General features: G+C 36.3%; 1 protein-coding gene across 4 annotated transcripts in view; it reads right to left on the bottom strand.

The window, feature by feature from the left end:
• SOX6 (SRY-box transcription factor 6) overlaps positions 1 to 25,936 on the bottom strand; it is a 640,189-nt gene that overhangs the window by 484,086 nt on the left and 130,167 nt on the right. Inside the window, exon 1 of one of the 4 annotated variants that reach the window (XM_074230205.1) lies at positions 14,893 to 15,310. The exons of the other annotated variants lie outside the window; for them this stretch is intronic. Coding sequence (XP_074086306.1) covers positions 14,893 to 14,903 — 11 coding nt within the window. The 5' untranslated portion in view covers positions 14,904 to 15,310. Of the gene's footprint in view, positions 1 to 14,892; positions 15,311 to 25,936 lie in introns of those variants that run through there. 4 annotated transcript variants of the gene reach the window in all.

The raw sequence follows: 25,936 nt of genomic DNA, 5'->3' as shown, positions 1-25,936 counted from the left end.
ATGGACATTCATGTGCAGCCTTAATCCTCACTTGCACAGAGTATGGCCACTCTCACTGATGGTCAAATCATTCAACACTAAAGTTGACTCAAGCTCAATTGAATGACATTAATGAAACTTTAATAAACACATTATAAAATATTAATACTGTCTGAAAACTGCTTCTCCTCCCCTCCCGTATACAGCCCTACATTGTTACTTGTACAAGTTATAGGCTAAAATATTCAAACCAGATGAAATTATGTGCAACACTTGAATAAACTATAATGGGCTCAACAATTTATTATCAAAAACATGAATTAGAAATGTTTTCTCTCCTTAGGGGTTTAGAATAGCAACTTATTATTTTTAGGGGGTAGAACTCAGACTTGCTTTTTCTTTGGTATAAGGGGATTCCTAGGGTGAAAACTCCTTCTACCCATGCTGACAGGCAACTCCTTTGTAATTGATGGAGTTAGAGAGTTGCCCTGAGGCAGTGAGAGGTTTAAGTGACTTTGCCCAGGGTCATACAACCAGGATATGTCAGTGACTGGACTTGAACTTTCATTTTCCTAACTCCAAGGCCAACCCACTACCAATACATCACACTGTCACTCAAAATATATTTATTAATACATTTCAAAATCCATTATGATCACATTTATTTAATCTGATCCCTTTTTGTATTCTAAAGGAATTGTGATAACACATTAAAATTTTTTTATTAAATACATCTAGTCATAGGATCATGAATTTAAAACTGGAAAGGACCTTAGAAATCATCTATTCCAGTCCTATTGTTATACCCTTGAGGAACTGAAGCCAAGAGGTCCTACCATTGTCTCTTATCTATAACCCTCTCCTGTAAGAGCAAATTCCAACCACAAGAGTAAAGATCACTAAACTATTTAGATTTATCAAGGTAAACAAATTTGGGGGGGGGGAAGAAAACACAAAAATGAATGGGCTTGTTTACTGACCATTTTTTCTCCCTGATACAAACTTTAATTTTCATAAGAATGACTTTTGGACAAGTTCAAATGCTTAAATTTCAGTTTTATGACACAGACTTACAAAGATTCCAAACATTCTCCTGCTTATGAGGCTGAAGAAGACATTTACAAGGTGAAAAAAAGAGTTTGAATACTTTAAGAAATGACTGTCAGGAAATAGAGCCCTCCCTTGGGGGCAGCAAACTTTAAATAATTTGTGAATCAATTAACTGGCGACTCCCTACATAACACAGATTTCACACTCTCAGGTCACTGCATTATCAGTCTGATACGAATCATAACATTTTGGAGAAAAGTTCATAATTGAAATCATTAATTAATTTAACAGGACTTTTAGTTATGCATTGCATTACACAGCTGTAAAGGAGCAGAGATTAATTAGTTGTTTCTCTGACAATTTTCACTGCAGTTATGACTTGGTTACAAACTTTTCAACCTGTGAAGTATGTCATGCCAGGTATCATTTGGAATTGACCAAGTAAAATAAAGTTAGCTGTCAGAAACTAGCATTTTTCTCCATATGAGAAGGTTAATCTTTGAGATATTTCTCTACAAGTCAAAACGGTAAATATTTTAAACTCTATCCTTTAGAAATGAAATGAATATTGCACAGGAATTTATCCTTAAAAATACAGCTAACAAAAGTGGAAGATGTCATCAATTCATCCTCTCTTCTACAAGCTGATGGAGAAAATCTGAATTCAAGTTAGTTAGCATGTTCAGAACCCCAAAGAGGAATGTGAAGGAAAAAATATTTAATGTTACCAAAAACACCTGTACTGTACAGCTCACCTCCAACTCTTAGAACTCCTGGCTTCCTTCACTCAATTCAGGTGCCACTTTCTAATATAAATTCTTCCTCCACCCCTTAGGATTTGAGCTTTCTCCCTTGTCCTCAAATCATCATGCCTATATCTGTGTGTTCTCAAAAAAATGTAAGTTCCTCACTAGCAGTATCATGGTTTATGGGTTTTATCTTTATATTTTCCAGTAAGGAATATCATGTCTTATACAAAGCAGGCATTTATTAAAAGCTGTTGGATAAGATTGAATTGAATTAATCAAAGTTTCATAGTTTAGAGAACTAGGCATTGATGGCTTGTTTAGCAAAATAAATCAGTTAAAGTTTAGGAATAAATTAAGAAAATAGCTCAAAAAATGTAACCTACCATTCCAAATGAACCATTTCCATTCTCCTTCCCATCATGTCACATCATGTGTCATAGCATTGTGGTATCTTTTTAACAGATTAAGTTCTCATTTATTATATTCTAGGTGCCAAGATATAGACAACTAAGATGCTAATAAAATGGGCACTTTATTATTTTTCTAGGAAAGTTTTATGACTGGATTTTACTGTATGCAGCTGGTAGAAAATGAACTTTTTTATTTCAGAAGCATGTCAGAATGTGCCAAATTTCATTTCTCCAAACCTTTCAGATTCATTATTCTTTCTTTCTATCATTTTTTCTAAAATTTTCTACCACTTCAAATTATATATATATAGACATATATAATAAATGATATAAATATTAACTATAAAAATATATTATCCATAACAAGATCCTACATACTCTAATCCTAAACCTAGTACCAAAAGGCTAGAAAGCAATACAACTACAGAAAAGAGACCTCAAAGATCAAATATTCAATGTGCATATGAGGATAGAGAAGCCCAGAGAAGGCAGGAAGCTGTCCAAAATCCAACAGGGAATAAGTGGCAAATTTGGAATTCAAATCTAAATCCTCTGACCCCAGTTCCTAGACTCCATTAAATCATGTTGCTTCTCACGTTTGAAGATGGCATCTATTCTAGACCCTCTATTTAAAAAAACACAACAAGCAGAGGGCGGAGATAACTATTAAAATGACCAGCACATTTGGGTTAAGTTCATTGTTGTTGTTCCTTCGTTCTCAAAGAGAACCATGACATAAGGGAGGTGATGCCATGATATATAAGCGAATTGGGTTTAAATGAGGGAGGGTGATCTAGGACCCGTAGCAAGGTATAGATCAGGATGAATGGAGATGACCCTGGATGAGGTGAGACAAATAAAGTACACTTATAGAGTATTATTAATTTGTCATTAAGTCTTCATCTACTTCTTCCCAGGGGCTCCATTAAATACAAATAGTAGCCACAGCTTTGATTAGGGGTTTTCCTTGTGCTCCCTATGTTATCTAATCTACATTAAAAAATATCTTAGCTGGGGCAGCTGGGTGGCACAGTGGACAGAGTACCAGCCCTGGAATCAGAAGGACCTGATTTCAAATCTGACCTCAGACACTCAATAATTACCTAGCTGTGTGTCCTTGGGCAAGTCACTTAACCCCATTGCCTTGCAAAAACAAAAAAAAATAGATTAGCAACAAAATTGCTTTACTTCATCTCTTTCTTCCTCTTCACAATTAAAATATCCTTATCATCCACACAGACAATAATCTCCTTCTTTATCATCTTGTCTTTACTTTCTGTCCCTCCAATCTACCTTCAACACTACCTCCTAAATACAGAATTATGGTCATGTTTTTCATCTATTGAAAAATCTTCAATGCTCTCTACCACCTACCAAGGAAAATTCAAATTCTCTTCAGTATAGTGCTACCCTCCAAAGATAGATTTATTTCATATTACCCTTTTGACATAAATAACATGCATATGACAAATTACTCTCACTAACCCTACTTCAAATATGCCCTATGACATAACATTCTCTGCTTGAAATTTCTTCCATCTTTATCTTTGGCACATTGCATGGCACACTGAAGGCAATTAATGTGTGTTGAATGAATGAATAATGAATCTCTGTTTTGCTTTGTGAGTTAGAATTAGGAGTGTTATAACTGCTTATCAGGGTTCTTTCCATTGCTTTTTTCCCCATTAGACTCCCCATTCCCAAAAATATACCTATAAAATTAAGAAGAAAAGTGATGTGCATCTCATAGGAGCCACAGTCTCCTCCCAAGTGATATATGTCTTGAAATGAATTAACTATATATCAAACTCTTAGTTTAAATTGTTATGTATGTTGTTGTACAGTGGAGAGAAAAATGCATTTGGAATCAAAAGTCCTGGGTTCTAATTCAGACTCTGCCATTTACTATCTGGATAACTTTGGGCAAGTCCCTTCTGTTCTTAGGGACTCATTTTCTCTACTTGTAAAACTGGAGATTTGAATTAAATTATTTCTAAGGTTCCTTCAAACTCTGACATTCTAGGAGTCTAGGACCACCAAGGTTTTGAGCTAAGTGCTATAGAACCTGAGCACATGAGCTATTATTGTCTTTCATTTGCTCTGACATGGTCTGGGAGGTGATAGGAGGAAAGGGAAAAGTCAGGGAAAGAAGAAATAGACCTCCATCATTTCATCCATACAAGAAAGCCGCTACTACCAGACATGGTGGTAGAGGATTCTCTACCATTGCACATGAAGACCATCCTAAACCATCAATTCTTAGTTACTCAGTTAACTAGAGCATTAAGCAGTTAAAATAATTGGTGTAAAGTCACAAAGTCAAAGACAGTATGTATGTAAATGTCAGTGACTGGTCTTGACTACATGTCTTCTTGACTGTGAAGGCAGCCCTTCATCCTTCTGTCATACTGTTTCTCTGTGAAGCCCCAAAAGTCTTGACAGTCTGAGTCTGATTCTAATATATATTTAAGAGATGGCTTCCCTGGTCCACAGGCATATAGACTAGTAAGAGGGGCAAAAAGAAAAGCCAACCAGCTAAAGAGCAGAGAGAGTTATAACCTTGTGACTTTAACCAACTGGTCTATCAAGTAATAGAAAAGCACTGGTAATCTCCTTAAACCTACATGGAATTAAAAAGTAGAGCAGAAGGATTTTAGATCAGGGATTGTGGGTTTGAATCCCATCTCCATAGTGCATTAAACAGGGTGTACCACAAATCTTAGCAAAATTTTGAACTATAAATCTTATCAGTTGTTAATGTTTAAAATTCCCCTACAATTTTTTGGACACAATGCATATGTGAGGTTGAGTTAGCTACTTACCCCCTCAGACCATCATTTGAAAAATGAGTGAGTTGGGCTAAATTGGAGGTGCTAAAAATGTTACCTTTGAACCACACCCATCCCACCACACTACACCCTTCAATCCAAATTAGATTAAAATGTAATTGGGAATTGGCAAAACTAATGATAATACAATAAAATATTGATGATGTCAACATGTGGCTTTCTAAGTCAATATGCCACCCACAGGAATCCTTTAGGAAGCCTTGGTTTCCTTTTGGTGACCACTGGACTAAAAGACAGACTCTAATGTCCTTCAAACTCCAAATCTAGACAACCCCCCAAAAAAATATTCTTTGATGTCTCTTCCCAGAGTCTTCTAGTTATAATAGGCAGCTAGTTGGTGCCCCAGACAGAGTTTTAGACTTAAGATCAGCAAGACAATTTCAAATCTCCTCTCATAAACTCAATTTTCTCATCTGTAAAATAGGGATAAAATGCCCCCTACCTTTCACAATTGTTGTGGAATCAAACAAGGGCATGCATGAAAAAAAGATTGGCAAACTTTTAAGTTCTAAGTTAAATGCCAGTCATGATTATTAGTTCCTAAAAACTGCCAGTAGATAAAAATCTCTGGTTGGTAAGTTCTTCCAAGCTGAAAAGTCTTTGAAAATGGCCCCAGTGAAGGACTCATATTTATCATCCAACCCGGCTAGGTACAGAAAGGCCTGCTGCTAGGAGGCTGAGCACCAAGTGATGTGGCCCCAGTAACTCCTGAAGATTAGAATGGGTGATATCAGAAATCAGAGGATCAACTCTAAAGAAATCACTGATCTTGCACTGTTTCAAAATGCCATAAAAACAAATAACTGGATGTTGAAGTGGATAATATACTGGGCTTGGAGTCAGGAAGACATGAGTACAAATCTGGATTCAGATACTTTTTAGCCATATAGCCCTGGACAAGTCACTTAATTCTGCCTCATACTCATCTGTAAAATGAGTCAGAGAAGGAAATGACAAACCACTCCAGTATACTTGCCAAGAAAACCCCAAATGGGGTCTGAAATAGTCCAGTAGGACTGTTAACAACTCAACAACAACAAAGACTTAGAGCTTATTCAAGTCTTAAGATGTAAAAAAACTGAATTTTAAGAACTCTTCCTTGTATTGGTTTAGGACAGTGAAGTCCATGGAATGGAGTGGTTTGAGTTTTCTGGAGGAAGCCTATTCCACAGATGACAATGGCAGACTGATCATTCAGCAGTCTCCAAATTAGTCTCCCAGTTTTGAGTTTCTTATTTTCCAATTTATCCTCTGCACAACTGCCAAAACCATTTTCTTAAAGTACAGGTCTAACCACATCAACTCCCTTGATCAGAAAATGGAAGTGCCTCCCTATTGCTGCTAGGATAAAATACAAACTCTTTAGACTGGCTTTTTTTAAAAGTTCTCCATAAAGTTTCACCAACCTACCTGTTCTGAATTAATTTCATGTTACTCTCCTTCACGCACACTGCCTGCTAGCCAAACTGGCCTAATTACTGTTCCCAGAAGTCAAAATGCCATCTTCTTGTATGCCTTCTACTTAAGGCTCCAATACACTGCCTCCCCACTGCTAAGTCTTAGAATTTTGAGTTTCCTTCAGGGATTAGGTCAGAAACCAAACCTGAGTGCAATCTTTTGTGGTCCATTATGCAATTGTATTTTTACTCTCTTCAAATGATCTTGTATTTACTTATTTGTATAGAGTATAATCTTCTTGAGAGCATGAACTGCTTTCCTTTACTTTATAGTCCTCATAATTAGCATAGTTCCTTGCACAAATAGGAAGCTTAATAAGTATTTGTTCAATTGAACTGAATCATTTATCTTCATATATGATCACTTTATCTAAACAGCATTTGCAAGTGCTTAAAGTAATTCTTCAGAGAATTCTAATAAAGAAAACTAAAGGAAACAAGAATAGAAAAATTTGGTCTACTCAATGGGTCTTGGTCTGGGAAAGATGGCACATTGGGTCTTAAAAGCATGACTTGCTTTCCTTTTTTGCTTTATAGTCCTTATAATTAGCATAGTTCTTTGCACAAATTGGAACACACCATCACTGCCAATTTGGCAGATGTCTAAATTTTGGAATGGAGGTAGGCTTTGTACATAGTCAATTCATGTGTCAATAGCTGGCATAAGAATGACCTCTGAGCTTGAAAAAAACCTGAGGCAGAATTTGATCTATGGTTTTCCAGAACACCCTATAAATGGGGGCAATACCAAAGAGAAAGATTCAAAGGAATACTTCCTCTGGCACACCATAAAGCAGAGATATTAGCCAAAGGAAAATTTCACCTGATAAGTGAAGACTCCCTTGCCTTCATTTATGCAATTTAAAGTTTGTAATCCACATCAAAGTCTGTGGGGAAGTAGGTAGGATCACAAGCCCAAGTGAATCCATAAAGATTCTATGAAATCATCCCTCTCTCAGAAAAGTGAAGAAATATTTAACTCTCATCTTTTTCAGTATTACACGAATATATATACACAAATATACATTTGCAAAAGACTCAGCCCTACACCAGAACTTACATGCAATTTCATGACCTCCAAAAATAAAGTGCCTTCTCCTACATTCAGCCTTTCCTGATTCCCTCCACTGGGAAATATTCTTACCACTACCCCACCCTGAAAGCCTTTGTATTACCGTTTTGTACATGGAGTGAAAGGAGCTACATGTATAATTTGGACTCAACTTCTCCAGTTGTTTCCCTCCATTAGAATAGTCTCTTGAGAAGCAGCAACTGTCTCATTTTTACCCCCAGTATGTAGTCTTGTGACCAGCACATAGTAGGCACTTAATAAAATATTTATGAACTAAATGCATATATTTGGTTTATTTCTAGGGAAAGTATACCAAAAGTCTTAGTGCATATGAAGGGGTTTTTTAACAGAAAACTGCACTAAGACTTCTGGGCCACACATACACATATATGTATGTGTACATAATTACACACATGCACAATTATACATAAGCATGCCCATATATACATATGTTTTCTGACAGAAAACTGCACTGAGACTTCTGGGACATCCCTTTTTGTACATATATGTATATGTGCATATATATATGCACACAAATATATACATGTGTGAATATGCCCATAAAAGTCTAATTTCCTTGTTCATAAACAATATTCATTTTATATGGTAAAATTACATAGGATAGAAATCACATCACATTCATACACATTCATTTATAACACTTAACAGAGTACAGAAAGATCTAGAAGCTCTGGAAGATGTTATCAAGTCTTTTTTAATGACCTAAACATATGGCTTACAGCAACCATATTATTTTTAAATGAACATCACTATTATTATAATTCATCATAATAGCATCTATCTTTATGCAACATAAAGGATTTTTATCCACACTAGACCTATGAGTGCAAATATTATCATCCTCATTTGACAGATGAGGAAATTGATCTCAGGCTGTGATTTACCTAGGACCTTATAACTAGTAAGTGGTAAAGTCCAGACTAAAACCCAGGTGTTCTGACAATCATTTCAAAGTTCTGAACCACTCTGCTGCAACCTTCCTGGCTTTGGAATAGTTCTGTGTGAAAATCATATAAATACATCTTTATCTTTCACCTTATTATGAGAATTGTTTGTGAGTCCTGACCTTGAGTTCAATGAGGCTTGAATCTGGCACACATGCCCACTTTTAGACTCTCCTCTGGAGTAGTATCACATAGTGATTACACGCTTATGAGGAAAACTTCCTCCACTTATATCAGTGTCCATGGAAAGATATGTTTATACTCAGTGTGGCAGGAACTACCTGGACCAGTATTAGATTTGGGTTTCTCATTGATGGTCATACAATGAATAAAGATTCAAAGTGGTTTGATGTAAAAAGTATGATTTTTGAGGGAAAAAAAAAACATTTAAACTAGAGGTTCTAAACTGGGTCTGTGAACTTGTTTTGCTTTGATTTTAGATATTTTTGATAAGTATTTGTTTTCTTATAATCCTAGGCATTTTATTTTATGCATATAAAAGCATTCAGAGAATAGATCCAGAAGCTTTTCCAGACTGCCAAAGGGGTCCTTGACAAAAAAATGGCTAAGAATTATCCTTTAAACCCAATTGACATCTGCCCAGGCAATCAATCTTCGACATAATCCCTCAATGACAAAAAGAGCTTTGAGAGCCTAACTTAATACAACTTCAGACAAAGAAAAAGATGACTAGGTTTCTTTTTACAAAGAAGGAAGGAAGGAAGGAAAGGAGGAAGGGAGGAAGGGAAGGAGGGAAGAAAAAGAATAATAAGGATTATTTCCTTAGTTAAACTTTTTGATAGAATAGATACAAAACTCATTGAGATCTCTCCCAGTTAACATAAACCTCATTCATCTAGGAATGGAGAGAAATCATGTCACTACAGTACTCAGTAGCATTCAATATCTCCCAATTGACTCCCTTAGTCTATATTCCTCAGAGTAGCACTCAAGTTATGCCAGGGACTCCATGCTATGTCCCTCAACCACCTTTTTTTTTCCACTTCTCTCCTACACAAATCCCATGTTCCAGACAAACCGGCAATGAATACTTTTCAAATTCCTACTTGGTCTTCAAGTCCCAGATCAAATGTCACTTCTTCAGGAATCCTCTCTGATCACACAACCTCTTCTCCTCAGGGGAATTTGATCTTTCTCATCTCTAAATCCCCAATACTTTGTACCTCTCTTAAGACACTTTATACATTCTTCCTTATATTACAGTTATGTGCCTGCCTTATTTCTCCTACCAAATTGCAATATTCTTGAAGTCAGAAGCTCTGTATTATTTCATTTTATATTCCTAAGAGTTGAATACACTACTTTGTGAGTCCTGATGTATAATAGATGTTTAACAAACATTGGTAGAATGAGTGAATGAATGGATTTTTAATTAATTCAGTTTCTTGCTGTGTGCATATATGTATATGTGAATGACTTGGAAAATCTGTCCAAGATTCAAGCTAAATCGTCCTGCATAAACTCTCCTTACTAAAAATACTTTTTCTTTTTTCAGAAGTCTTAAAGGGGGGGGCTAGGTAAACTATCCTCACAGAGACTCATTCATATAGAATGGTACATAGTCTTAGGCAGCTGATAGCCCCACATCTTACCTAAGATGTGGCCTAAAATTTTCAGTGGCCACATTTTTGCATGGTCGAAATGTTCTCAAACAATGTCTCCAATGTCTGACGCACATAAACAAGTTTTTCTTCAAAACCAGGCATGACGGTCATTTTTTCCTCCTTTTTCTCTTCAACAAACATAGTTATTGTAGAAAACGAAAGGAAAATTCCACTCTTCATTCATGTTTGAGCTCCTCTGTCCCACTAGAACATCACATCCTGGCCAGTAATGTAGCATAAGATGTAATTCTACTTATATCTATTTTATTTTCTTTAAAAAGGAGTCTGTTTCAAGTCTTTAATGTTTGCAATAGAGTGTGTGCTCTTTTCTCTCACTGTTTTGATCTGGGTTTTTGTTTTGTTTTTGTTTTTCTTGAAAGCAAACAAGGATTTGATCAATAATCTCAATTCATATTAGTAGAAATGTGCCACAATTGATTCACAATTGCAGGCATCTTTTTCTTTACCTTTGGGTTGTATAGTTGTAAGTTTCTTTTGATGGTCATTTCTTTCCTGGTCCCAAACTTAAAAGTGTTGCTAGAACTGAGGCAAAGGGTGAACAGTTCAGAGCATAATTCACCAGAATATCATTATGCACAGGACTTACCTTCCTAATGGTCTCATGGAGGCAAGCCCTGGGCTTTATATCCTGAAGCATAAGCTTAGTTCTTCTTTGTAAGTCAAGGTGACAATTTCAGCTCCTCCTCCCTCCAAAACAAAGAAACAAACAAATGCTTTCTCTAATGGAAACCAGAAATCATGAATTGATGGAATTTAGTAAACTGAACAGCCATCAACAACCTTGGCCCAGACAATGGTTTTGTTATTTTGGGTTTTTGTTTTTCTTTTTCTGATTCACAAAATCCACTGGCATCTCCTGAGTTACATCACACTTATTGAATTTCAAGTCAATTCAACTCAATTCAGAAAGTATTTAAGACACCAACTATGTACCAGACATTGCTAGATACTAAAACTGCAAAGACAAAAATACAAAAATTAAAACTTTTCTGTGCTCAAGAAGTTTATATTCTTGGGGGAAATGCTGTGTACACAGCTAAGTAAATCCAAAATGAATACTAAGTAATCGAGGAAGGCAAGGTTAACAAGGGAGGAGGGGAGGAAAGGCTGGTTAGCAGAACTTAAAAAGTGGTAGCTATACCCACCTATCAGAGACTTTCCAAATTAAAGACAGAATGGAATATACCAGATAGCTGCTTTTTTTTTTAATGATCCCGCTAGAAGGCTAGGATTCTATGAATCAAGCAGTGATTTCAAATGAAGAAAAGAAAAGTTAATCCCATTAATAGGGTTGAATACATCTTCCTCCTTACATTCCAGAAATTCAGGTTCTTACAAATAGGAGTCTCTAGAAGATGCCGCTGGAAATGTCTGTGATCCTGACAGCTCTTCAAGTTTGCCAAGTAGAGGGAAAGGCAGGGTAAAACCCAACCACTTAACTTTAGTACTGGGGCCTTCTGTGGTGTGAGTCAATCTATTTCTTTCTTCCTTTTTGGAGTGTGGAGGGTACAGAGGAGTAGAGATGGAAGAACTCACAGTGAGCATCCTGCTGCAAATCTAAGCAATTTGGTGGTTCAAAGTCAGTCAATCTAAATGAATGGGAATCAGAACCAAGCCAGACCAGCCAAGATCTTATTTCATGGTACAGCCTCCAGCAATGGCACAGTAAAGATTAGAGGGATTTTGATAGGGCATTTATGATTTGAATTCACAGTTGGCTCCCAGCCAGAACAATGTACATTCTGGAGAGCCTTACTTGTCAGGTACCCAACTATATTACTAAGATAACAAAGTCATATTTTTCTCTTGGAAGGCATGAAGTCACCTAACTTTTCAGTTTGCCAAACTTTTTCAAACACTCTGGATTCAGAAAAAATATAAAGTTTATGTTGCCAAATACTTTTCCCCTCTACTTTCAGTCTATATGTGTTCTAGGGGAAACTAATTTCTTTCTGACTCATTTGCCCATAACTCATTAAACCACTGTTTTCTAACAGCCAACAGCCAAAATCTCTGGAGTCATTTTAAACCCACTCCCAGCCCTGGCCACAGTTTTTTTGTCCCCTTAGCAACAAAAAAATTCACTTTTCCACTGAACAAATCAGAATCCAAAGTGAAACATTTTGGTATGAATTATGTAGTATTTTAAAATACTATCAAGGTGACAAAGGGGTTTTCTCCATTCCTTGGTTGTCTCAAAAAGAGATGGCATATTGGGAAACAGCTCTGGGATGATGCCCTAAGTACTGGGGGCTTACTATCATCTTGGTCACCTGGTAAAAATGCCATCCTAATCATACCCAAATGAAAATATGTATTGGGCACATTTTTAAGTGATTCTCAAATAGTCGCCAGAAAGCCAGTTACTCTCACTACTGCTATAGTTTACCAAGGACAGGAAGGGGATTCTAGTTTAACTAAACTCTTTCCTCTAGCCCACAGTTCATAGATCCACTGGCCTTTTCCCATTCAAACCTGTGAATTGTGCTTGGCCAATCACTTTAGATTTGTTCGTGCTGAGGAAAATGTAGAACAACATTTTCTGGAAGTGGAAAGGGCCTCTAGGGGAATCACATGAGAGGGCTTTAGGGAATCTGAGTTCAACCATTCCAAACCTAAGGGCCTGGCCAACCATATCCAAAAAGCAGTTGCCAATTTGTTCAGATGCTCCTGGATTATTTAATCTAGCTAGGTGGGCTACTTCTGCTCTTTTTGTTTCATTTCAGTCAGTCAAGTTGGAATCTCAAGGTCCTTTCCATCCCCAAACATAGCCAACTAGAAACTTCAGTCAACAAGGCTACTTGGATCCCTCTGGTCATAAAAGTGTTACACCCAGAATGGGAAATGCTTGTCATTCTGTTCTCTCTCCAGTAATCTGGGAAAATAGCTGTGAAGAGTATTTATCTTCCTGAATGTGTAAATGATGAATGAGAATTTTCAATAGCTAAGAAGTCAATCTCTGTGTTTGTTTTGAGAGTCACAAATAATGACCAGGGTACTTTTCAGCTTGTGAACTGTACTGGACATATCAAATACATTTCCAAGTTTGTTGGTTTTGACTGAATCTCTTCAGGAATAGCTTCCTTCTTCTATTGAAGGTATGAAGGACCTGAAATTGGAAGACCATCTGCCTATCTGCCTTTCCTCTTTTAAATGGTACTTTTCCCTCCCAAGCTCATTGAGTCTTCTGGATCTACACATTAAACATCTATATATCTGTACAGCATGTTCTGTCTGGTGAATAACCTGAACACTAAGCTATAGCTATTAGATTTCACTTCATTTTAATGTTACAGAAATAATTTTGCTGCAGGAAAAAAATATATATATATATATTTGTTTACATTTAAGTAGATGTGAATGTATTCATATATTTACATATATACTGAGAATATAAAAGTTACCTGAAACAGTAGAAAGAGCTCAGAATTTATATTCAAAGGGCCTGGATTCAAATCCTGACTTTGTAAACTAATACCTGTGTGTTCCTGAATAAATTACTAAATCTCTCTGGGTCTGTTTCCTCATTTGTTAAAAAAAGGGGGGGAGGAATGTTGGACTTCTAAGGTATTTTTATCTTTAAGCCTTTACATCTATAATAATTCTATGAATATTCTTTCTCTACTACCCTCCCAGCTGCTGAGAGATGGATAATGATGATGATGATGACTATGTTATTAGCAAACATTTGTAAAGCTAATTGTATAACTCTTTAAGATTTGAGAAGTACTTCCCCATTATTACAGATGAGGAAACTGAGGAAGACAGAAGTTAAGTGTCTTGCCCAGGGTAACCCAGGTATATATGAGGCTAGATTGAACTCAAGTCTTCCTACCCTCAGGTCCAGTTCTCTATCTGCAATAAATCACTTCTGTTGTCTGGGTCGCATCAGAAGAGATGGTTTCTTGGATCCCTATACAAAAACTTAGAATTCATTTTCCCATAGGAATATTGTAAATGGTAATTGTGTTGAACTACAGTAGTTTAGCCTCAAAACTTAACCACTATGATACTTTTGTTGTGTAGAAAAAATAAACTCCAAATTCCAAACAACTGACTTGCAAACGTTTTAAATCTCTTTTGTGAATTATGGATGACTACCTTCTCTTCTAATATGTAAGTACCCTCACATGCATACATAAGTTTTTCAAGAGGAGTTTTCCATGATCTCAGCTCACATAACATCTGATTCTTCTCCCTAGAACAGTAGTCCTGAAGATCTGGGGCATGGAAATGACATCTGCAGGATTTAATCTAGGTAGTCAATCTTCTGCTTTCTATAAGTAGGTTTCATAGTAGTTCTAGTAGAACTTTAATAGAAAGTTTGACCACTAATAGTAGTGTTAAATGTGAAAGTTACCAATTACTGCCTCATTTGCTACACCTGTAGTCCAGGAAGTTTAAGTACTTGGGAACATTTTATAAGCTGAATGAATAGATAATTAACATTAGCCATGGCCTATTATTAATATGTTGGCAGTAAGGATGATTTCCCTATGCCAATTCTGTATAATATAGGAAATGAAGAAAATATTAACAGTTTCCAAGATGATGACTGCCTTTCCATCAATCTAAGTAGCTCAGATATCTCCTGGACCAAAGTGTCTAAGTCAAGAGCACTTGGGAAACTAACCCAGATTCAAGCTTATCCATCCCACATGCAAATATCAATGAGGTGACCAAATGCACACTTACCCATCTGTGCATCTCATTACCTTGTTTTCATCTATGAGTAAGACTGCATAGATCCATGAGCAAATCCACTGTGCAAAGCTTTTAACACCTGGCCCTAGAACTTTCCATGAAGTCACCATAGGCACTGGATTCCTAGGTGCCCAAGAGATATATAACAAATTCAAAGATTTAGAGCAAGCTAGTTCATCTTGGGAAGACTGACACTGTTGACAGGTTACAACAGGATCAGGAGGGAAAAGTGGATGTAAAGACGTGGGTGTTTGTGGAAAAGAAAAACCATAGGATTGCTGTCAGGAAGTAGAACAAAATTTCATTTGTCTAAAAAAGCTGAAAAACATCAGGACTTCTGATTCATGACTGAACTGGGAACCAGCTTGGCATCACTATTATTTTTCAAGAAAGATTTTGTAGCATTTAGATAGAAGAGTCCCAGCTAGCATTGTTTGCATCTTCACCTTCTTGCTGGTCTACCAGGATAGAAATCTCACAGCAGTTGTTGGCCCTGGTTGTCCCACTTCCAAAGACCTCTTCCCTGGATATTTGTGTTCTCCAACACCAGACTCCATGTCATTCACTCATCCTTTGCCTCTTCCTGCCACCTATCTCCTGCCATCATTAATCTCTTTTCACCAGATTACTCTGTGACTTGCAGTAGCCTCTAATCATAGAAGTTACAGGTTATAGTAACAGGACTGCCTATTACCACTTCTAGTGCTACTGAGGCCTCGGGTCCACTTGTCCAACTGCAACAATGGGAAAAATTCATCATAATGGGGAGAATACATTCTAACCAATTGTGACAGTCTCTCCTAGAAACTTGTACACATGCTTTGTCTGTGGGTATCGGGTCCATAACATCACTCGAGTAAGTGTTTCATGTAATATTGACTACATCTAATGACTCTGGCAGATTCTATACACACACTTTATGCATCCCAAATCTCAATAGGACAAGAGCTAAGGTAGTGGTAACTCAGAGTATAGAGTACTGAACCTGGGCTCAGGAAGTCCTGGATTCAAATATGGCCTCAGATACTTCTAACTGAGAAAATCACTTAACCTCTCCACCTCAGTTTTCTCATCTGTAAAATGGGGACAATAATAGCACCTGCCTTCCAGGTATGTTGTGAGGATTTATAAAGTGCTTTGTGAACCTTAAAGTACTATAGAAATGCTAATTAACTATTGATCATTTTTGCCTTAATGTATATCACAAAGACAAGCTAAGCTTTGGTATTATATACTACAAATTGTTTTCTTTGAATGACTGGGCTTATACGCAAAATAGGTCTCTTTCTAAAGAGGATTAGTCATAGGAATAAGACTATATTCTCTCTTTGCTTATACTATAATAAAAACCTTAATGTGAGTTCTGTGTAGAGCAGATAAATGTTCCATGTGGGAGCATTCCTACACTGTACCTCTTCACACCTAAAGATTGGCTTAGGTATTTGCATTTCAATGCTTTTTAATACCCTTTCCATTTCAAACAAACACTTCAAACAAAATTCAAAACTTGAGTTTTCCAATAAAGGAAAACTTGTGACCAGTCTTCTGTTCAGATCTTATCTTTGTCAATAAGTCAGACCACATTCTCCTGGGAGGAGTATCCTTCCCCAGAGAATGTAAATAAACCTAACATTGCCCATTTTAAGATAGTCTTCATAAGGGCTAAAATGCCCAGGCAGCAGGAGTTTGTAGCAGAATGCCAGTTCTTAAACCCTTGAGGGTCCATGGAGAGGTTTGAGGGAATCCATGAACTTTGACAGGAAAAAATGGCATAATTATTTTTACTAACCTCTCTGTGAAATTCAGCATTTCAATTATTTAAAAACTTTTTTTAAAAAATTCTAAGTTGAGGTCCATGGGCCTCACCGACTGTCAAAGGGGACTATGACACACAAAAAAAGATTAAGAACCCTATGGACTAGAGATTCTAGATAATGCAAAGATTATGTGAAATGATTTTAAGCAGGGATGCAATAAAAGTAGTTTCAAATGCAATGTGGAGGCCTTTTATTTTTTCTGAAACAGGGATAGAGAAGAAATTATTTAAGGGATTTGCTACATAGGACATAGACACAAAAAGATCAGCTGACTCACCATAAAGAAATTCCTGTAAATTAAGGAATTATGTCCCAGATTCGGTAAACTATGGAGACAAAATGACATAATGATTTGGAATCAGAGGACTGTTTGGTTTATTAGTTGAGATAACATGGACAAGTTCCTTTCTCTGCTCTGGGACTCAATTTCTACTCATCTGTAAAATAAGGAAGTTGGATTAGATAATCTCTTTTATTTTATTTTATTTTATTTAGGTTTTTGCAAGGCAAACAGGGTTAAGTGGTTTGCCCAAGGCCACACAGCTAGGTGAATTATTAAGTGTTTGAGACTGGATTTGAACTCAGGTACTCCTGACTCCAGGGCTGGTGCTTTATCCACTATGCCACCTAACCGCCCCTAGAACCACCCCTAGATAATCTCTTAAATTCCTTTAGCTCTAAAGTTTGATCCTTAAACCTTTGTGTGCGCACACACACACACACACACACACACACACACACACACTCCTTCCGAGGACTCTGCTTCTTTGAATATCCCCCCAAAAAACATGGAATGAGCCCTGCAAAAGTGGGAAATAAACTAAGACATTCCATGGCAGGTAAAGACATTTGCTTCCACTAGAATAATTCTTCTTCAGTGTCCTCATGACATAAGCAGGACAGGTGATGACATCCAATGAAATGCAGTCTTTATTCCCATATTCCTGACATCCAGAGATACATAACTCACTCAGCTCTCATGAATTATTTGCTCTGAAGTCATGAGTGCTTTATTTTTTTAGAATGTCATCACCAACTGTGCAGAACAGTTAAGTGACTGGGGTGGGGGTGGGGGTTGGGGGGAGGATAGGAAGGAATGAGAATGACATTCCTCAAGGCTACCTAATTTTATTGGAGAGCCCAGGCAAAGAGCTATCACATGAGCCAGGTGAAGAAGGTTGTTTCACTTCCATTTTCAAAAGTTAAAATTCTGCAGTTTGATTTTTATGCAGCACCTGTAATTGTACATGAAGGCCTATCTCCAAACCTCAGGCAACTTGTCAAGGACTTGCCCAGAAAAAGATGGAGGCATCACAATCCCATATCCTACCAAATAATTTCCCAACTCTAATTCATTAGTGACTTATTCCAAAAACATATGAATACTTACAAGATGGTTAATCCTCATTAAAAACTAAGATTACATGACATAATTACATGTAAATAAGAAAAATGAATTAAACTCTTACCCTTTCCTATGTCGGGCACTCCGTTGTGAATCATGTACACAATTAGAGTTATATTGCTAAGCTAAAAATATTGGTAAAGATCTAAAAATGACAAACAGTGCCTTTTAAATTAATGTCTTATTAGTTGAGTGAAGTACACTGACAAAGAATAATTTATGCTTATTCAAACTGCTCTCGACATCTTCAGGTGTTTCCAAATGAGCTCACAGAAGAGTGATTAAATGCATCTGATAACAAGCCACACATTGCTGAAATTACTTACCGCCTCATTTTATGATTAATTAAACATGTAGATTAAAGTTGCAAAAGAATTTAGATTAATGAGCAAGTTAAGTCTTGCTGATATAAGTGAATTGGGAATTGGATGCTCTGTGGAACTTTATAAACATGCATTTTATAATGAGTAAGACAAGGCTACATGCAGAATCCTGGCCACCAGGGCCTTTTGACGATGCAGTCTTTTTTAACATGGTTTGACAGCTTTCAAATAACATTCTACTATAGGCTTTAAACTTTGTGCATTGCTGTAAAACACGAGGCTACATAACTCATGTACCAGGAGTGCGATTATTTCCAAGCTCTCCAAGGTAATGACCCCCTGTAGCAGCAGCTGCTCAGAAAAATTACAAGCTCAATTGTTATTTTAATCAGAGATAGTTTAGTAGTTAAAAGCAGTTATGCAACTTGTAAAATTATATGACATTTCATCAGTAGCTTCTCTCCAACACGCCTTCATCCAAAAGAAAAACCACAGCCTTCCAGAGAACTTATTAGTAAAGCAGGGTGCTCAGTCATTCATAAAAAATTCAAAGCCATTTATTAGTGTGGTTTCTGTGCTAGGCAAGGTAATGTTTAAATTTATGACGACTCTTATCAGCTCCAAGAGTATGTCAAAATATCTGCTGGGGTTTGCTGAGTATCCAATTTTTCTCTTTTAAGATCAGCTTTACCTAATCCAAGTAGCTTAGTCAGTGTCAAAAGCCAAGTTGGACTTTATGATTTTCCAGGGCAAGAGCAATTCAGGTTGTTCATAGAGATGTAATGCAGTCTCAGCTGTGCAGGGATGCTCAGGTGGAAGTGAAGGAGTAAAAGTTGTTAAACTAGCTCATGGTTTAAAATACACAAGTTTTATTCCAGTACAATGCCATTTATTGTATCCAAGCTTTACAATATGCATGGCCTGCTTCACACTCCTTTGGTCCCCTCTGAAGGGCTCAATTTGCCACCTAAAATAGAACTGCAATTCCTTTCTTAGTTGATTCCAGAACCTCTGCATGATTATACTTTCCCAGCAAGAAAAACCTTTTCTATATCAAAGGCCTGTAAAGTGTGTGTGTGTGTGTGTGTGTGTGTGTGTGTATGTAACACATGTTTTGGCCCTTCTAAAGAACCACCAAAAAATAAAGTAAGGAGAGAAATATACAGAAAAATTGGCTTCATGACAAAGGCAGGAATTGAGGTTCATATCAACCTAATAGGTTTGTTTACCATGTGGACATAATGACCTATTTGAAATTTTATATCAATGGGAATACAATATCACAAGGAAAGATCTTAGAAAACCTTTGTGGTTTTCATTGGACTTGCTGATTAAATGTCACTAAAGTTATGAAAATACTGAAAATGTCTTTTAAAAAAGTTAAAACATGCCTTGTATAGAAGAGCCAAAACAAAGTACCAAACTCTCCCTTTTAATTTACTTATTTCCGCTTAGTTTTATTTAAGTCAATGTCTTTCACTGGGTAATCTAAACCACATTTCATCACCACAGAGAGTGACTTTAAATTTACAGAATTCTTTCCATGGATATCTAGGTGAGGAGAATGATAATGGGTCCTCAGTTTAAGGACCAAATAGGATGTCCCCTTTGGACATGTTTAAATTCCTTGTGTCAATTCAATAGATAAAGAAAAATAGCACAAGAAAATTTGCAAGAAACTAATGAAATTTTCTTTTCCAGCCTACCAGGAGAAAATTGGGCAAGAAGATTCTTAAATACTACTCTCTTGAGGCCATAAGTCTTATTTGCAGGCCCTCTAGAGAAGAGGACAGCTCAGACAGCTTCCATACTGGGAGCCATGTCTTTAACTCTAGCTATTGCTTCATCATTTCCAGGTCCCACTAATCACAGGGTGTGTCTTGGGTCTATTAATAATTTAATAGAAATTATGTTGTTCTTATGACACAGTCTTAAGATGCAAGGCAGATAAAATTACTTCCAGATGATAGCAATTCTTTGGTAATAATTTTAGATCCTCAATATTGAGAGCATTTAGCCAACATACATATCCACATTTTGAGTAGAATTATCTCATTTCAGATATTTTATGGGCATACTCATATATATTTGGTTATTAGGAATTAGAACTTTGTCAATGATGTGGTGAACCAAAAATAGAGATAATGTGATCAACTTGAAGGACAGAGGATGAATGACTTGTTCCATCTGCAACTAACGTTGACCAAGAGTCTGCCTTCATTCCACCTCTAATGATAAGTAATGATTCAAACGATAATTGCATGACATCAAGATGGTGGTTTCTTGTTATGTGTGCATTTTCTTTCTTTCTCAAAGTCATGCTTCTAAAGGGGGAGATGCTTGCCAATCTAAAGCGAGAGGTACAGTCCCTGGCTTCTACTCATAGACTTGGTAAGGTACCCAAATGCCCACCAGAGACTGAAATGAGACCACGAAATGAGACCACTAAACTAATTTTCACAGGTGAATCAGCCTAGGCTTGTCAAGGTGAAATGCGAGTGCATTAATAGCTATAGTGCCACCACATGCTGAATTATTAATACTGTCAGGTTCCTTTGCTTCGGTCCATGCCAGTTAGACAAGGAGTGTGCTCTGAGGTTCATCAAAGCTCAGCCTCTCAACACATTTCCAAGCATCCTGGAGGCAACATGAGTTGAACTGAAACCAAGCTGCCTCCCAACCAAGCAAATTACCATCAGGACCCAGACTGAGGCTGATAAATGCAAAAGAAGAGCCTGTCCACAGGGAAGGCAGAGCCTGATTGCCAGTTGCCACCCAATGGCAGATCTTTGCCAGCTCAGCAGCCAGCACAGCTGAGGTGCCAGGCAGGTGATGAGAGGTGGCTCTTCATTTGGCAGGAACAGAAAGACGTGCTGCACCTGTTTGCTGGGTGTGAAAACGCTTTGAAATATTCAGCAACAAAAGACAGTGCTGAAAAGTAGGTCCAAATGAAAACTGCTTCATCACTTGCTTCCTTCTTGACCGTGTAGGTTCAATAATTATTTTAACCAAATCAAAGGATTTAGCTTTCTATTAGAATCTTACCTTGCATTTTTTGTAAGAAGTACTTTCTCAAAATGTCCCATTTTCTACATTAATTACTGTGAAACCATTTTCAAAGCTCCTGTGAGGCCCAAAAATGTTTCAGAGGGAAGCATAGACTAATAGCCATCATCTATTACCTATTTGGGGAACCCAAGGGATGAACTGTTAAAAGCCAAATGTTGTCACATCTTACACTTGTGTTTATATTCCACAATTTCTGTGATGAGAAAAGGAAGGGCGTGAGGGAAGTAACAGGGGACAGTGGGAAAAGCATTGAATTAAGGGTCTAAAGTCTGTGGCTCCTATTTATATGACCTTCAGTAAATCACTTCACTTCCAAATCCTCAAGATTCTTCGGCTCTACAAGGAGAATGATAATACCCAAAGAATTATTATTTAAAGTCAAATGGGATGATAATATAAGGTACTTTGGAAACCTTAAAGTTCTGCATAGATGTAAACTGCCATTATTATTTTTATAAATTTAAGCACCAATGCAAGTGGATTCCAGTCAGTAGAAAACATCATTCTCTCTGCTCAATTTGCACAAGATTTTTGCTTCTTTAACATGTTATTCACAGAATTACATTCTTAAAATTCTTAATTAATAAATGAACCACAATACTAAAATAATTCCTGTGGTCTTAATCATAGGTAAATATGGAAGAACTCATGGAATACAAGTGCATATATGAGAATCCACCTTTAAGCAATCATAAAGATGCACAGAATTTCCGTTAAGAAGATGGTGTGAAAAGTCATAGAGGAAGTCATCTCTCCTACATATATATACTCTAGCAATGAAGAAAATAAGGCACTATAGTGAATAATAAGAAATCCAAAAAGATACATCAGTAAGCTTCTTTGTCCATCCTAAAATTATAAAAAAATGGCAGCAAGAAGTCACATATGTAGGAAGAGACATTCTATCAGGAAAGTTAGCATAAGATTTAGAATATAGATATCTCAGATTATAGATCAGAAGCTCTCTGAAGTGAGCTTGGACAAGGAAAGTCTCAAAGCAGGGAAGTCCCAGGAGGTATGATGGCCCAATGTAGCCTCAGATGAGACCAGTCCAGAGGGACTGTCAGACGGTAGCAATGCTCTGACTATAGACAACCATTCACAAAACTCTAATCGTGGGAGACATAGAAACCTACAGTAAACATCCAGGAAATAGAAGTCAAAAAGAAAAAAGAAAAAAAATAGATTGATTATTCTGTACAAGACTGGAAGTAGAGGGAAAGGATGAAGGGAGGAGGAAAGAAGATAACTTAGAATGAAAGGCAGAATATTTTACTCAGGTTATGGATGCCATGAAAATTACAATAGGTCAAACAATATTCAATGATTCCAAAAGACAACCAAAAAATTAAAACAATTCAAAAAGATAAAAAATAGAAGAGAATGTACTTTCAAAAACAAATGTCCTGGAAAGCAAATCAATAAGCAATCATATAAGAATCATGAAACTATCTGAAAACCATTACCAAAAAGCCTGAATATCATATTACAAATAAATTAAAACTACACAGATTTACTAGAACCAAAAGGGCAAAGTGAAAATAGAATTTATTGGTCACCTCCTAAAAAACAACAGGAAAATCAAAACGCCCAGGAAGATCAAAATCCAAAGGTTATAGATAAAAGAAAAATATTACATGCGTCCAGAAAGAATGATTCCAAATACACAAGAACCAAAGTCAAGATCGCACAAGATTTGGCAACCATTATTTAAAGGAGGAAAAAAATAACACTGAGAATACAGTATTTGAAAAGGCAAAAGATAAAACCATATCAACAAAAATAATTTACTCTGCAGGTCTGAGTATTATCCTACAGGGGGGAAAATGAGTCTTTCATTGAACAGATGACTTTCAAGGATTCCTGACAGAACTGAGATGAAATTCTGAATTATAAATTTACATAGATATCAAGAGCAACCTAGAAAGGCCAATATATATTGAAGCAATTGGAAGGGGCGTAATGATTAAGTGATTAAATTCTAATGAGGGAAAAGATACAAATATCTCCTTAATGTTCTAATATATTCAAAAGTAACAGAGGGAATTAAGTAGGACCAAAAAAGGGGCAGCTAGGTGGTGCAGTGGATAGAGCACCAGCCCTGGAGTCAGGAGTACCTGAGTTCAAATCTGGCATCAGACACTTAATAATTACCTAGCTGTGTGGCCTTGGGCAAGCCACTTAACCCCACTGCCTTGCAAAAAAAAAAAAAAGTAGGACCAAAAAGAGAAACTTAAAGTGGTTGTGTTCTGTTCTGATGGTCTTTTTAAAACAAAAAGGAGGGGGTTGGAAAAGGAATACACTGTTATCAGTCAAAAAATATTTATTAGACTTCAATGATGTTCCAGACAACAAAGTCACAAAAGAGGCAAAAATTAATAACTTCCCTGAAGATTTTCATAATCTAACTAGGAAAGAAATGAGAGAAAAGAGGTTACATGAGAAGAGTATATAAACATGGAAGAAAGGCTGGAGGAAGTATGCATCAAAAGGGCCTTACTCTTAACTGAACCAAAGAAGGGCTCATCACAATCATACACACACACACACACACACACACACACACACACACACACAAACATCTTGAGTTTGATCTAGTAATATACATTATCCTCAAAATAGAAACATATAGGAATAAGAAAAGGGGAAATAGGGATTTCACAGCAAGGTAACACCAGTGAAAGATTATATAATAATTGGTTCTTAAAAGAAGAAATGAAAATATTGACTATACAAAAAATGCTTAAATCACTATTAATTAGAAAAGAGAAAATTACAATTCTGGCATAATACCACAGATCCAAAAATTTGAAAAAAATAAAACAAAATAAAGCAGTGATTGTTGGGGCAAATACAAGAAGATAAGCATCAATGCACTATTGGTAGAGCTATAAATTGGTCCAGCCATTGCAATAAACAATTTTGAAACTATCCCCAAAAGTCATTAAGTTGTGCATACTCTCTGATCCAATAGTGCCATTATCAAACATAATCCAAAATATCAAAGAAAAAGATAAAAGAACTATATATTTAAAATATTCATATACATATGTAAGTATATAGTATATAATATATATATGTATATATATATATATATATAATAACTACCAACTAAGGTATAGAGTGCTCCTCAGTTGTGAAAAAGTTAATCAAATTAACAACATAATATATTGGATATAGAGCTGAACTTGAAGTCATGAAATTGCAGATTTGAATAATTTCTCAGATATTATAGATATGTGAATCTAGGCAAGTCACCTATCCTCTCTGACCCCCTTCATTTTTAGAATTAGGGACTGGACTAGATGATTTCTAAAACCTCTTCAAGCCTTAAATCTATGATTATTAATTATACAAGTTACTATTTTGATAAAACATCAAAACCTTGGAGACTCTGGGATCTCTAAGACATCATCATCGGGGCACAAGTTCTGTCAGGTCTTAACATGATAGAAGGACTTGGAGTATAGTTCTGGGAACAGACTGTAACTACTTTCTGAGGTTCAATCTTGCTAAGTAAAAAGAACTCATCACTGGTAGACTGATCACTAAGTGCTGGATTATTTGGTCAAGGTAAATGCAAAACTGATCTCCATTATATAAGGTTCATGGTTTTATTTTGTGTTGATAGTGGCCATGGTTGGGGAAAGGGAAGAAATTGCTAAGAAATCCATTGTTTAGACAATCTATAAACATTACCTTCACTGTTGGTATGCCCCATGTAAGATCCTTATCTAATAACCAATAAAATAGCATCCTACTAAAGAAAAAACTATTGAGTCATCTCAATATTAAAATTTTTTCTATAAATGAAATCAGATGTCAAAAGGAAGTAACAGCTCATTGATTTTTCTAATAAAGGCAATGGTAAATTTAAATTGATCACGCATCCAAAAGCAACAAGAAAAGACATTTTCATGGGGTTCTTGGTATCCCAATATAATAGAGATTGTGATTTATATTTTTAATATCACCCTGAAAATAAGTTCATATATTGAAATATATAAAAAACTGTTGTACCAAAATCTGATCTACCAAAAATTGTTACAGAAGATGAAGTCGAAGAAATCTAAGAATTCAATAAACCTCTATTAGTTAAATCAATGTATATGTTCACATTTGGTGACTTCAGTGCAAAGTTGAGTATAAAGAAGGATGGCAAAGAAAAATGTGTTGGAAAAATATAACTCAAGAGCAAGAAAACTGAAAAGGCCAAAAGCCCCTAAACTACAGGGAAACATCAAAACTATAGGCTACACAGATATTTCTTCAAAAAGAGCAATTTAGAATGAAAATGAGGAGGACAATATCGAATCATAAAAAATGAAATTTAAAAACAGGAAACTACTGGTTACTAATAAAAAGGTAGTCATATTTCAATCAACTGTGTATAGTTAAATGACCATTTTGCTGAAGTAAAGATCAAAATCAATGCCAAAAA

Source organism: Macrotis lagotis, chromosome 3 (genome assembly GCF_037893015.1).
Source record: "Macrotis lagotis isolate mMagLag1 chromosome 3, bilby.v1.9.chrom.fasta, whole genome shotgun sequence".
NCBI lineage: Eukaryota > Metazoa > Chordata > Mammalia > Peramelemorphia > Peramelidae > Macrotis > Macrotis lagotis.
This window is presented reverse-complemented; position numbering and strand designations above follow the sequence as displayed.